This window comes from Castor canadensis, chromosome 14, assembly GCF_047511655.1.
Source record: "Castor canadensis chromosome 14, mCasCan1.hap1v2, whole genome shotgun sequence".
Lineage (NCBI taxonomy): Eukaryota > Metazoa > Chordata > Mammalia > Rodentia > Castoridae > Castor > Castor canadensis.
In genome coordinates this window covers 62,946,582-62,961,643 of record NC_133399.1, presented here as the reverse complement: position 1 = coordinate 62,961,643, position 15,062 = coordinate 62,946,582, and the positions used below count along the sequence as shown (strand labels likewise).

At 39.6% G+C, this 15,062-nt stretch overlaps 1 protein-coding gene across 9 annotated transcripts in view; it reads right to left on the bottom strand.

Annotated features, from left to right (window-relative positions):
- Nucleotides 1–15,062, bottom strand: part of Fut10 (fucosyltransferase 10) — a 190,576-nt gene that overhangs the window by 117,236 nt on the left and 58,278 nt on the right. For all 9 annotated transcript variants that reach the window (XR_012441445.1, XR_012441444.1, XR_012441443.1 and 6 more), the window contains exon 4: nt 7,368–8,203. Coding sequence is in view for 5 of the 9 variants with exons in the window: in XM_020161666.2 (XP_020017255.2) it covers nt 7,368–8,203 (836 nt within the window). In the remaining 4 variants the exon portion in view is untranslated. The remainder of the gene's footprint in view (nt 1–7,367; nt 8,204–15,062) is intronic.

Below are 15,062 nucleotides of genomic sequence, written 5' to 3'. Positions count from 1 at the left end.
TCTCTGAACTATCAGTCACTAGTAATTATAGTGATCACATAACCTCGATGGACTTTCCAAAGCGTAGACCCTGCAGAGCTGTTTATATGCCAATTTCCTTGCATACTCACTCAAGAGAAGGGTACCCCCCTCCACTTGGCACAGTGCAGGAGGGGTGATCATATTCTGTAAGGGCCATTTGAGAAGCCCCTCCAACCTCTCCAGATCCTTCACTCATACAGAGAAAAGCCTTACTAGGGAGGAAGAGATAGAAGGATTGCAGCTTGAAGTCAACCTGGCAAACATTAGCAAGACCCTACCCCAAAAACAAACCAGGCATGGTAGTATACACCTGTAATCCCTGCTACTGGAGAGGCAGAGTTAGGAAGATTGTGGTCCAAGGCTGACATGGGCAAAAGTTTGAGACACTATGTGAAAAGCAAAAAGATTGAGGCATGACTGAAGTGTTAGAGCACTAGCAAGCATGAGGCCCTGAGTTTAATCACCAGTACCATCGAGAAAGAGAGAGAGAAAGAGAGAGAGCGCCTTAAACTATTAGTGATACTAGTTACTAGTAGAAAATCCTTTGCCCCTATATCCAATGGAAAAAAATCAATTGTTTCAAGGATGGGGGTGAAGCAAATTCATCTGACTCATGGTTGGGGGAAACACAGCAACTATTTTGGGCCTAAAATCCCACTGTAATGCCAGAGGTCATCTTGAATACATCACTAAATGGATAAACCTCCATTTAGATTGATCATGAGAAAAAAATAATACCACAAGCAAATGGTGCAGTATGCAGATATTACAGACATTAAAATGATAAAAGAATATTAAAAACAGGTCAATCAGTTTAACAACTTAGGTGAAATTTTTAAAAATTCCTTGTAGCTTATATCTACAAGCTTTCAAGAAGAAATAGATAACACAGATAGCCTCTATCTATTGAAAAAATTCAAAATTTTTCCCACAAAGAAAAGCCTAGTGGTGACTTCGCTGATAAATTCTGCAAGATATTTAATGAAGAAATAGTACCAATTCTGTATCAACTCTCCCAGAAAGCACAAGAGAAGGGGGCATTTTCCACCTTATTCTAGAGGCCGGCATTACACATATGAAAACTAGACAAATACATCAGAAGAAAAGGTAGTAAAGGCTTAGCAGTAGAGCTCACACAGGGCCACCTGGGGAAATGTCCCCATCTGTGTCTCCCTACGCAAAGCTATCCTGGCACTCGGGTTGCTGCAGCCATGATCCCAGGAGTACTGGCCACTGCTTGAGGTGGCGACAGACCTTGTTGTTGTCCTTATTATGCTGGTTACAGAAGGACAGAGGGTCATGAAGGCTTCTACCCAGTCTTCAAAGGAAGGCAATGTATAACAGGGCCAGAATCCTTGCAGGAAGTCCCAGAGAAGGTGAAGCATGAGGCTATGAGGGTGGAGCCGGCTACACAGTGGAGATCCTAGGAAGCTAGAGATGCCAGGAATGTGGAACAGCTGCAGATGAAAGCTGCAGGCAGTGAGCTGATCCTGCCCAGGAAAAAAGCTATGCAAACAGGGTGCAGGACTGCCCAAGCCCCTTGGAGCTCATTTCACACCACAAATCCTGCATGCTGGATATGGAGCTGCAGAATTTAATACTTTGCTGGGTTTTAATCATGCTTTGGTCTGATCCTTCCTTGCTATTCTCCTATTCCTTCTTTTTAGAATGAAATGTTTACCCTATGTCATTGTGCATTAGAAATACACAATTCTCTTTTTGATTTTATAGGGGTCTACAGCTAAGAGTCTGCCTTGTGTCTCAGAGACTGAAATTGGATGTGTGAAAAATGCTGGAACTATGAAGTCCACAGGGACTCTTGGAGATGGACTAGATGCATTTCACATTATGAGATGGACATGAGACTTTTGGAGCCAGAGGTAAAATGTTACAGCTTCAGGCAAGGTGTTTGGATGTCAAGTTGACAAGGGGTGGCCTTGTGGCAGTTAACCTTGATTTTCAATTTGATTTGACTGAGAAATGCACAGGAGATCAGTTAAGCACACCTCTGGGAGTGTCTCTCCTGAGAAGATAAGGCCCACCTTGAACAACACCATCCCATAAGTTAGGGGCCCAGATGGAATAAAAGGGAAAAAGAAGAAAGCCCCCTTCTCTGTTCCATCAGGCCCTCCCTGCCATGACGGACTGAAACCTCTAAAACTGTGAGCCATAACAAATCTTTCCTCCTTAAGAGAAATCATGATCATAATTCATTATTTAATGAATTTAAAAATAGCTATGTGATCATATAAATGGATATAGAAAATTATTTGACAAAATTTGACATTTATTCATGATCAAAATTCTGATCTAAGAACAGAAGGAAACTTTTCTCAATCTGGTAAGGGATGTGTAGTAAAATCCTACAGTTAATAAAATACTTAATAATGAAAGATGATTGGAAACAAAAAATCTAGTCCCAACAATACTATCCAATACTGTAATAGAGGCCAAGTCAGTGTAGTAAGTTGGTGTAGCAAGGGGAAAGAAAAAAAAAATAGATTGGGGGTAAAAATTTAAATTGTCTTTATTTGTAGACAACTATTGATCATTTGTACAGGAAAATCCCAAGAAAGCTATATAAAATACCACAAAACTAAACAAAGTTGAAGTATTCAAAGCTGATACATAAAATCAATTTTTCTATATATTAGCATTAAATAATTGGAAAATAAATCTTTCTAAAACCGTTATTTACTGTAATAACAAAAAATGTTAACTACTTAGGAATATGTCTGAGCAAAACATTACAAAATTTGTGCATCAGAAACTACAAAATGCTATTCAGAGAAGCTGCAGAAGACCTAAATAAATAGGTAAGTCATGCATATGGATTATCTCAACATGTTTGTCAATTTTCCCCAAATTGACTCATTGTGGTTCCAAGGCAAATCCCATCAAGCATTTTTGTAGAAATTGACAAAATGAGTCTAAAATGGAAAATCTAAGACCTAAAATAGTAAAAATATTTTTAAAAACAATAAAACTGGTAAGCTGACATCCCACTCAAATCTCCTTATGAAATACTGTATTACCAAAATACAGATATATTGAAAGTTCAGAAATTGATCCATATAGACATGGCCAATTGATTACTGGGGGAAAAAAACCAAAGCAATTCAATCAATAAAGTATTTCCAGCAAATTATTCTGAAACAACTGCATATCCAAATAAGCAAATCTCAATTTTTACTTTATACTACATTACAAAAATTAACTCTAAGTGAATCACAGACCTAAATTAAAAAGCTAAAACTATAAAATTTCTAGAAGAAAACAAAAGCAAATCTTAGTGACCTTGGGTAACACAAATATGTTTTTAAATAGGACACAAAATGCATAAACAACAAAAGAAAAAACTGATAGACTAGACTTCATCATAAATAAAATTTAAAGCTTCACACTTAAAAAAGATACCATAAAAACTGATGACAACACACAGACTAGAACAAAATACAGTATTTTTAATTATATAATTGACTTGCATTAAAACTGTATGATGAATTCCTTCTTTCTTTCTTTCTTTTGGGGGGCACCAGGGTCTGAACTCAGGGCCTCATGCTAGCTAAGCAGGAGCTCTACTACTTGAGCTACTTCACCAGCTCTTTTTGTGATGGGTATTTTCAAGATAGGGTCTCATGAATTATTTGCCAAGCTGGCTTTGAACCTCAATCCTCCTGATCTCTGCCTCCCGAGTATCTTGATGACAACTAAACAATTAAAAGATGTTCAGCACACCAGTCATTAGAGACATATATACAAGCCACAGTGAGATATCATTACATCCACTGGAAAGTCAGAAATTAAAGACTGACCACACCAATTGAATTTCATACAACGTTGGTGAGAATGTAAAATTGAACAGCTTTGGAAAACAAGTTTCGTAGCTTTCAAAATGTTTAATACACTTCACCATTCAGCTTATACATACTAGATATTTACAGAAAAGAACTGAAAGCATATGAATGTTCTTAGCATTGATTACAATAGCCAAAAACTGAAACAACTCAAATGTCCATTAGCAGGCAGGGGATAAGCAAATTTTGGTATATCCAAACTTCATAAATGGACTATGACCTGCCTTGATCCCCATATCCTGGTATTAATACCCTATAATCCCATCCCCTTAATCTATTTAGGCTGCTGTAACAGAATACATTGAACTGGGTGCCTTAAACAATAAACACTTTATCAGAATTGTGGAGGCTAAAAAGTACATGATCAGGGCACCAGAAAATGTGCTCCCCAGCAAGGGCCTGCCTCTTGTTTTGTAGATAGTCATCTTCTTGCTGTGTCATCACATGGTAGAAAGAGAAAAAGAGCCCTCCAGGGTCTGGTTTATAAGGGCACTAATCCCATTCACTAGGGCCCTACACTTATCACCTAATTTCCTCTCAAAAGTCCCACCTCCAAATACTATCACATTGTGGAGTAGGGTCTCAACATATGAACTGGGGGAGGGGGATACATTCAGTCATAGCACCTTGAGTGTGGGTGTTACTTCTCAATTTGCTTCTGACCAACAAAACATGCAGTGATGAGAGGGTGTGTGTCTAATTACATACATAAGGCTATATGCTGATCTTGCTGTAGTCTCTGGCTTACCTGCTGGCTCTGAGGGAAGATGTGACCATGCTGGGGAAGCTTATATATTAGGGAACTGTGTGTGGCCTCTTGGAGCTGAGGACAGCTGCCAGCCTTCTATTAGCAAGAAGCTAAGCTCTGAGCCTAACAATCTTGAGAAAGTGAACTTGTCAAGAAGCATAAGTTTAGAAGTAACTTTCCTTCCCACACTGAGCTTCAAGTACAAATGTGGCTCTCACTACACCTTGATTGCAGCCTTGTAGCAGACCCAGCTAAGTTAGGCCAGAGCCCTGGCCCACATAAAATGGGAGGTGACAACTGTACGTTGCTGTAAGCCACTAAGTTTGTGATACTATTATTACACAACAATAGGAGAGAGGAAAGGGGAGAAGTAGAATAGAGAAATGGGAAATTCTTATGACATTCTAACATTTTCTTCCACTTCCAAACAGAACCATTTAAACTATTATCAGCTGCAGGCTAAAAAAATAGAGGAATTCAAATTTTCTTTCAGCTCTTCTTTGGCTCAAAGAGAAAAAAAGGAAGCTGTACTTAAGAAACTTACTTCAAGTTGTGCCACACAAAAGCCATAACAAATCTTATGAAATAAATGCAAATAAGAACTGGTCTTACTTTGCTGGTATATTTTATCTGCTTTCCAATGGTGAGGACATTCGCATTTTAGAACTGTAACTAGTTCACTGAAATGAGAGAAAAACCTTCTAATCATCCTCACTGACCACCTCTCTGGGAGGAATAAGAGCTCAATGGAGGATAGTATACATTATCTATTTTTCTTCAGAAAGTCCAAAGAAAAGGCTGCTGAATTATGCCACTTTCAGGTACTCTGAAATACCACAATCAGCTGCTGCTGTTGGGAAGGAAAGAATGAAGGTATTCTCCTCTAGTTTTTTAAAAGCTTTTTATCCGTATCATTGCATCCCCTCTTCTGTGCTCTGCAAAGAACAGGAACAGGCAGGGTTTGCACAGTTATTTCAGTTTCTAATGAATACAATCTACAAGCCTGGAAAGGATCTTGAAATATTACCTACGCCAGTCATCACCCTCAGAAATTCTGTATTTTCTGCCTTTAATATATTTTGAGATCAAATAATTGGCAGAGCATGGGCAATTAATGTGGTTTCTACTCTCTATTTTTGTAGATGTGTGTGTGTGTGTGTGTGGTGTGTGTTTTCCTGTGATGTGGCCCCATAAATTACATCATGAAGGAAGTCATCTCAGAAAGCAGGATACATTCTCTGAGAATAATGTAATATTTAGTGTTCCTGTTGCTGACCAAGACACTCAGCATGAAATAAATGATTTTATGAGTTAAAATTTTAAATCTGTCTTAACATATATTAAATATATAAGAGCCCCAGATAATATCTACATAATTCTACACACTATTTAGGTTCATGTTTGACCTGAAATTAATATGATATCCAAAATAAACACTTCAATATTTAACCAAAATTATTTGGCTTCTGAAAATGTGGGCACCCATCGTATCACTCATCATACCCTTGCAGGATTAATCATGTGCATGATGTACAGAGCCTGCAAAGGTAAGTCTTCATCCTTCCCTCTCCAGCTCCCTGTGTCACTGCCCAAGCACTGCCCAGGTATCCTCCCAAAGAAAGGAGAAAGGAGAAACTGAAGATCTTTGGGAAGAAGAGCATGACTTTAAGCTTCATGCATTCCCCAGAGAAGGCCAGGGTATTACATGTGATAGGTAAATGGTATGTGGGGAACACCTTATTTTTTTAAAAATATTCATGAGAAGTTAAAACTTAATCATTCTGTTTCTTTCAACAAATGTCATTTTAACAAACTCAATTGTACATAAAGTGAGACATTCCCATTATAAATAAAGCAAACCAACCTAGAAATCTGAAGATGTCACTAGGTACTTTATAATTTAATAAAAAGGAGTGTTTTAAGACATTTCCATCATTATTTGAACAGTCACTCTACATACAAGGTGAGCATCCCTAACCTAAAATACAAAATCTAAAAATCTGAAATTCAAAATGCTCCAAAGTCTGAAATTTTTTGAGCATCCATGTGATATTCAAAAGGTTTCAGATTTTGAAGCATTTCAGATTTTGGATTTTATGTATGTATGTATTTAATTTGGACTGGGGATACTCAACTGGGAAAAGCTATGTAAAAATTTCAAAACTGACAAAGTTCAAAATTGGAAGGAAATACTTACAGTCCCAAGCACTTTGGGTAAGGGATACTTAATCAGTATTAGTAAGGCTGTGTGTCTGCCCAAAAGGGCAAGAGCAAAAATGGGGGTGAAGAGTGGAGTTAATTATATGAGTGAAAGGAAAATGAATTTCAAGATGACAGGCTACAGGGGCATGAGAGAAAGAGTCTGGCACCACATGTCTTTGCCATAGTATTGCTGGAGAGTAAAGGATTAACCATGTGGATGATGTGCAGAACATGTACATTTTTTTTAAGCTTTCTTCCCTCCCTCTGTAGCCCATTTATGTCACTGCCTGGCACCTGGAACACACGCATCCTCCAGAAGAAAAGATAAAGGAGAACTGAAGGGTTTCGGAAAGAAGACATGACTTTAAACCTCATGCATTTCCCAAAGACAGTAATAAAATATTCAAGCTTCTTGCAGAGCCCATCCCTCTGCTAGGAATGAATGGGCAGCAGCAGAGAAGAAAGAGCAGCACCGTGCGGATGACAGAGACCTTGAGATGGCCTGCCTTCACCCCTCTGCCAGAACTCGATTCACTTACCTTTTCCTGTAGCCTAATGTTATCCCAAACCTTGCTGCACACCATACATTCAAATGCATCAATGTAATTGTCTTGGTTGATGTCTTGCACTCCCCATTTTCGTTCCTTGAGAGCTGTCAGAAGTCTCTGGTTGGAGATCTCACCTTTCAGCTTCCATTCTACATAGGCCTCGTACAATCTGTCATCATAATCCAGTCGTCTGATGTAATCTGCCAGCTCTCTGGGGTGTGCAAATTCCGATACAAGAATAGCACTTCTATTACTTGGAAGCCAGTCTGTGATGCTGGGAGAGCCATAATACACAGGGACTATCCCCAATTTCAGTGGTCTCCAGAACTTCTCAGTGATGTAGTCATCACAAATTGCATTCTCAAAAGCGAGGATAAACTTATACTGGGCAATGATCCTATAAAATCCATCCGAATCCATAGAGGCTGGATTTTTCAGCTGCTGAGGGAGTTCTTTGTTTCGTAAGCACTCACCGTAGGAATCCACCTTAATGTAAGTCATCAGTTCACGAACATAGCTATCCCTATCTGATGGTGGGTCACAATCTGACTGCACATACACCAGCGGAGCAAGTCTTTTCCTTAGGTTATTTTTGGACTGCAAAGGAACTAGGTACTGGAGTGACTTCAGGACTTCTACACCCTCCAAGTATTGGGTAGTCAGTGGCAAGTGGGAATGCCTACTGAATGTGGCTGTGTAGTTAAACAACGTTATAACTGGCTTATGAAAAAGCTTGTAATTGTTTTTCGGAGACTCTTCATGAAAAAGGGCCCAGTCATGATGGGCTTTCCGAGGCAGAGGTAAGCTATCTATGTTAAAGTCAGTACCTAGGAAGACAAAATAAAATATTAATTTGTGTGTCCAAAAGAAGTTTGGGGGCTTGGGATGTAGCTTAGCAGTAGAGTACTTGCCTAGTGTGCAACAAGGCCCTGGGTTCGATTTTCAACACAAAAATAAATTAATTAATTAAATTAAATAACAAACCCCACATAAAAAGTTTGCTACCTAAGATTTGAATACAGGTCATAAATAAGAGGAACGTGCAATGCCATTGCAAAGTGCCTGGCAGCCAATCGTGTGGCTTTCACCCCAAAAACTACTCAAGGAGAAGATCACCAAACAGAAGGACTATCTTATTTTATGAAAAGGCCATGGTAGAGTCCACCAGATTCAAAAGAAGATTTTATTCCACTTACTCTTGCAACTGGCTTTTCATCACAGAGCTATAGTCTACAGGAGGGCAGGAGAAATAAAGAGATCAAGATAGACGGTTCTTAAAAAAAGAAAAGAGCAAAAGAAAGGAAGTCAAAAAGGAAAAAGCAACCAGGGTAGCAGATTGATTAACCAGGGGAAAAAAGTGAAATCATCTAAGAGTAGCCAGAAGAAATACATAGGATAGATTTTTTTTCATCCAAAATGATCAATTTCAGCAAAGTGCAGTTAATCAATCTTAGTCAAAATGGTAGACAAGAGGCTTTTAAAGACAAAAGAGCTGATAATAGCACTATGTTGCAGACAACTGCAGGATGGACATGAATTAACAAGCACATCAAGAAATAAAGAGGCATAACAGGATTATAATTAGGAGTGAATCTGGCTTCCACAGGATTAATTGGAAAACCTTTGAAACATGATAATGTGCAGACAGAAGTGATGGATGTGGTAAGCAATGGTTTCCTGACTGTGTGAGTAGAGATCCATTCAGGAAGAACTTACTTCTATGATTGAGGAGTAAGAATTAATATATCACCACAATGTGTAACTTTTTAATGTTCCTCACACTGATGATTTTGAGTTTTTAAAAATAAACGTAAGAAATAGCAAGAAAAAAATTCACCATCCAACACCCACTGGAGGATTAAAATATACCACATAAATACTTAGGTAGAATAAAATATATTCTCTGGGAAGGCTCAAAAAAATATTTAATGCCAATGAACGCTCTCTCAAATAAATACAAATTATTTGTTGCCAACAGTATATCAATGAGAAATCAATTAATCAAAAAAGGTTTTTAAAAAATTAAGTATCAGGTAAGATTTTGTTAGAGGATGTATCCTGAACACAGAGAAATTGCTGAAAACAAAAGCACTTCTATCTTGGTAACAAGGCTTTTATTTTCTATCACCAGCAATGTGTAACTAACATAAAAATGGGTGTAATGTGTGCACTCATTTGACCTGTAGCATCGAAAAGAATACTCATCTACATACCTGAGATGTAATGACAGGCTGAGTTGGGTGATTGGCAATGGTTAAGTCATTGATACAGAAAAGCAAGTGGACATGAAAGTGAATTTGAGAAGAAAGGCAATTCATCGCATTGAAGTGGTTCTGCTCAGAAAGAGTCTAGGATGATCAATGGCCAATGATGAGAACTGGAACCCATGAAATTGAGTTAGAACCCAAATAAAGTTTCCACCTCTGGCACAACAGGGAATCAAGGCCATTTACCAGAAGAGAAAGTACTAGAGTCCAAGCCATAGAAACAAGAGGCAGGGCTCAAAATGTTAAGATGAGAAACTGAAGGGGATGTGATTAAAACAAAGGAGATCCAGAATTAACTGCAGACACCAGGCACAGGGTTTTATGTGAGTGACTCCAATACCAGTGGCCGTACACTGCTAACTACTAGTGGCACGTGGGTGCTTCTGAATCTGACTAAGTAGGGTGCACCACAGCAAAGATCCAAAACGCAAAATGTGGAAGCAGAAAGACACAAAGCCTGCTCTGAGTTCCATCTTTGCTCATCTACATCAGTGAAGGGCACAAGGAGCTAAAAATGGCTGTGTGGTTCATTGGTGGCTACTTTGTAGATCCACTCAGGTTGTGTTGGTAAAAGAGATGAGACTTGAAACCTGCACCAGTCCTAATGGGCCTGTCACTCATTATAGGTTCTCTATGCCTCCAGCCAAGCTGCTATTAGAATCTCAAGGTTTGAAGGAAGGGGAGAAGAGGATGGGCCCCTTGCATATACAATCTTCAGTAGGAAAAATAACCTACAGAATCTAAGCAAGAAATGAAGCCAAAGGCTGGGGATGTAGCTCAGTGATAGAGCACTTGCCACCATGTATGAGTCCCTGGGTTTCATCCCCAGCTCCTCAGCATGGGGAGGGAGGGAGATAAGTAATACATCTTAAAAATGAAAGTGTGGAGTTCTCATATATCTCAGTTCTGCTCAGTTTACAGAGAGAAGAGTATTCGTCAATAGTGCGGAAATGACCCCACCTTTCTAGGACTATATCCCATATCTGCTATTTCAAAAAGCTTTTTCTAGCAACCCACCTTATATGCAGATTTATTACATGTGGTTTTGACCATGCTTGATCAAAAACCCTTGGTCCTTCCTATTATTGCTTATACTCTCTCTTCAACAAAATTAGAGATAAGGGCAAAATAGTTTCTGCCAGGTAGCAAGGGGGGTGCGGGGGGGGAGAGGAAGGGGATGAGGGGGAGGAAGGGAGGGGGTGGGGGAAGGGGAGAGAAATGACCCAAACAGTGTATGCAAATATGAATAAAAATAAATAATAAATAATTTTTTTAAAAAATGAAAAGAACTTTCAAAGCCAAAAGTGTTAAATTCCCACCTGCATCATGCAGCGCAGTGGATGCAGGTGAAAACTGCCTCCCCAAACGCAAATGGCAGCCAAAAAGCAAGAGAAAAGTGAATGTGCTCAATTTAAGTGACAAAGTGAAAATGTGAGATCTGCTGAGAGATGGCATGTCTTTAGCTTAAGTTTGGGCAGCACTATGGAAAAATGAATCAAGCATCTGCAAGATTCAAGATAAAGAACATGAAATGAGATTTAGTTTTTAGCGAGCAGTATTAATGTGTACAGTAATTTGTGTGACAGTAATGTAGCCCACTCCATGTGGTTTCACATTGTGGATGCTCAGACATACTGTGTGTGCAATATAGGTAAATCTGAGTACTTTTAGAGCACTGACCTCTATGCATCCTGAGCATGCACGATTTTCCCTCAAGGGCGGTCTCCTTGGAACCATATTCCTACAGATACCAAGGGTCTGCTGTACATACAAAAACAACACAACTTACAAGCTCCCCCCCTGCTGCACACACACTATCACATTAAAATAAGCTTTCTGTTAGGTTCTTTCAAACTACAGTTCTCTGCAGAACATTAAAAATACGTCACTTAAAAAAAAATGTCACTTTGTCCTGTGAGCTTCTTTCTTGGGCCTAGAACCTCATACGGGAAATACTAAAATTAGAACCACAACAGACCTAAACTACCATACTGGGGACATAACGGTCTACAATACAAGTGTCAATGTTGGATGATTTCTAAAAGACACTGGATGTGGATCAGGAAACAGTGAGTCATTTAGCTGTACCCACATCCAGGCCAATGCCTTTATAATAAGAGTTGGAACTGAGATCCTTAAAGAAATGGAAATCAATTAACCTATGGTGAATCCATAAAAATGTGACTAGTTTGTATGCAAGTTCATTATTTTACAAGTCATCTTTGCTGCCTCTTAGATTTAACAACTTCAGATTCAAACTTTGATTTCTCTGGGTTATTTTGTGTTTATGAATACTGACATATTTATTTGTTCCTTTAAACAACAGCTGATGAACAGAACTTAAGTACTAAAGTGCACTATAAAGGGAATTTCAACCTGGAATACAAATGGAAAAAAATTAATGCTGGCAAATGATGCCAGATTGCTGACTACAGAGGCTGAATTTGAAATACCAAAAGCAAAGGAGTGACATACTTTATGGGGTGTGTTTATGTCCCTTTCCTTCCACAGGAGCACATATGCTTCTTTCATTATTCCCACACAAACTGCAGAAAGCAGAAGGCAACATGCATTATTCACCCCACTTGACTCACAATGGTTAGATCCACTTATTCAGAGTTGAAAACCCCAGATAAGGACCAGGATTTCAGACCGGTCGATGGCAAAGGACAAGAAGAATGAAAGGCCCTGCTACAATGTTGATTTTATTGAATGAATGAATGATCCCTGCTATCCTAAAATGTACCCATAAACATATTCACCAGCTTAGTATTTTAACCCAGCTTGCTTACAAGACAATGTGCCTTAATCTGGAAAAGAGAAGTGTCCCCCCGCCCTGAAAGTATTCTCCAAAGGTAATTTCTATTTTTAAAAAAAGAATCCCTACAATAAAACTGGATGTCCTACTAAATGTGGTCCCACCAAAAATACCACGCAAGGAGAATTAAAGCTTTTAAGGAAAAACAATGAAGACCAAAGGATTGTCTTGTGTCATGTATCCGCCGCAAGGTTCACTGACACTTTTAAAGCCTTTCACATAAATTTTCATGACTTATCCACACAATTTTGTCAAATTATTTATTTTCTCCAAGGCTCTGAGTGTTAACTAAAAATTCCAAAGAACGGTGCTGGTAAGACTGAAAGGATCTTATTACCTGAGGCTGAATTCTGAACAAAGGAACTAGCCACATACACCACTGTGGATATCCTGGCACTAGCCAATTCAGTGGACTGTGCCAGGCCACTTGACTTGAGAGCTCTCAAGTTAACTTCTAGGCCCATGTTCCTCCCTCTCTCCTCATTACTTCTCTTCAAGAGTTCTTTTACCTGGCCCTTAATCAATTGTTTATTATACAGCTCTCTCTCAATTACACATGTTCATTAGGCATATGTATTTTACTCCTGGGCATGAAACTTTTCAAGTTTCCTTCTGGAGTTTGTCCTGTAGGCCAGTCAGGAACTCTGCAGTCCTCTTTCTAACAGGTGTAGGGCCTGAGGCAAGAGTACAAATAGAGTCTTACATACCACATGCCTAAATATTTAGGAAATACAAATCAATCTAGCAAGCTGTTAAAAGTTTTATCCTTCCACCTTTGCATATATATCAACATGCCTAAGTGTGTTGTGTGTGTGTGTGTGTGTGTGTGTGTGTGTGTGTGAAGCCATAGTCCACACAGATTACAAGTAACACATGTTAGAACTTAACATCATTTTAGCTGAAGATAATGATTCTCTTTGGTGCTGGGTTCGCATGGAATGAAGACAGGAGAGGGAAGAGGGTTCTCCCCGCCCTAGGTGCTTGCTGACTCACCTAGTCCTTCTGCCTTCCCTGCCAAGCACTCAGGACCACCACAAGTAAGACACTCATCTTCTTGCCCTGCTCCCCACCAAGTCCACATGCCTCTAGAAGCAAGCACTTAATTGTGCTGCCTCTAAGGCTCTTCCTCATCTGACAGAGTCCCCAAGGACAACCTCTACTCCCATCCCTGCTGGCATTAGGCATTCAAGTTCCTCAAAAAAAACAAAACAAAACAAAACAAAAAACCAGCAGCTGGAAGGCGATACTCACATTGAGAACTCTGAGATCCTCAGAGCTAAAGACTGTGGTGGTGTTTGGCCTCCTTCTTCTTCAGTCCTGGTACTATCCCACACTATGCAGGACCAGCCTGTGTATCTTCATGGGGACACCCCAACCTACAAACCCAAGTTCCATCCCAACCAGTCTCCTCCCTTCACCAAACTAGTCAGGCTCCTCTGAGGCCCCCTCACAACTAGGCCTTGACCTTGGCTTGCTAAGCTCAGTTTTAGCAAAGAATCCTGACACATCAGTTACGCAGCTCTCTTACCCTGGATATCTGATCAAGTTCCTCCTCCCCTACATTTGATATCTGAGCCCTTGGATTGCCTTTAGCAAGAACTTTCCAATGCTTGATATCCTCTCAATAGTCCATCCACTCACCCCTCTCACTCTACTGGCTGACTATAAATTCCCAGCCATCTTTGCTATATTCAGAGTTGCACTGTTTTATGCTGAAGTCTGTCTCCCCTATTGCAGTAATACAAATAAAATGGTTTAGTGTTTTTAATAAGTATCTGGTACAAAACTTTTCTTTTACAGCCCACAACTTTCCTATCATCCTTTGGTCAACCATCAAGTACCAGGGGGAAAAATAAACCAGGGCAGAGGTAGTGCAGGTTCTGGACAGGGACTCTAGGCCTTTGGGGCAGAGAATTCTGAGTACCCATACTTGGATGTTGTGTCCTCCTCTGAGGAGTTGGCATAGGCTCTTTGGCCACAGTGGGCACAGGACTTTGGCCCACAGACCCCTAGCCCTGGAAAAAGGGGCACAGGTGGAGAAAGACCAGAGTACACCCTTCTGGACAAGTCCAAAATTCCACAGCTGAGTTTAAATTGCCAGTTATCCTCCTCGAGCAGTTACTTGCAGTTGGAATTCATGCACTGAACAAACAGGGACCTGCTGTACAGTGGTGATTCCTTAAACCAAAAGCACAAATTCAGTTTTAAGACCTCTGAGCAACTATATGCAATAAGGTTGGGCAGGGAGAGGGGAAGGGTTATTTCCATTTAGTACATTTCACCAAAAGTGACTCCTTTCCAATGCTCTATTCTGTAGCACCCTGATGATGTTTAGGTTTTCACTATATTTAATTTATAGTCCATCCACATCATTACCTGGAGCTTCAACCAGACACCTAAAAACCTAATAGAAATATCCACTTGGATATTCCACACACAAGTACAAATAATTACCAGGACTAAACTTGTCATCTTCCTTCCAAATCCGACCCTTTTCCTGTCTTCATTTTCTCTATTGATGTCACCCACCAAAGTTGTTTTGAACTTCTTCAAATAAGCTAGGTGGCTCCATCTTTGAGTATCCCTCTTCTTTTGTTTCTC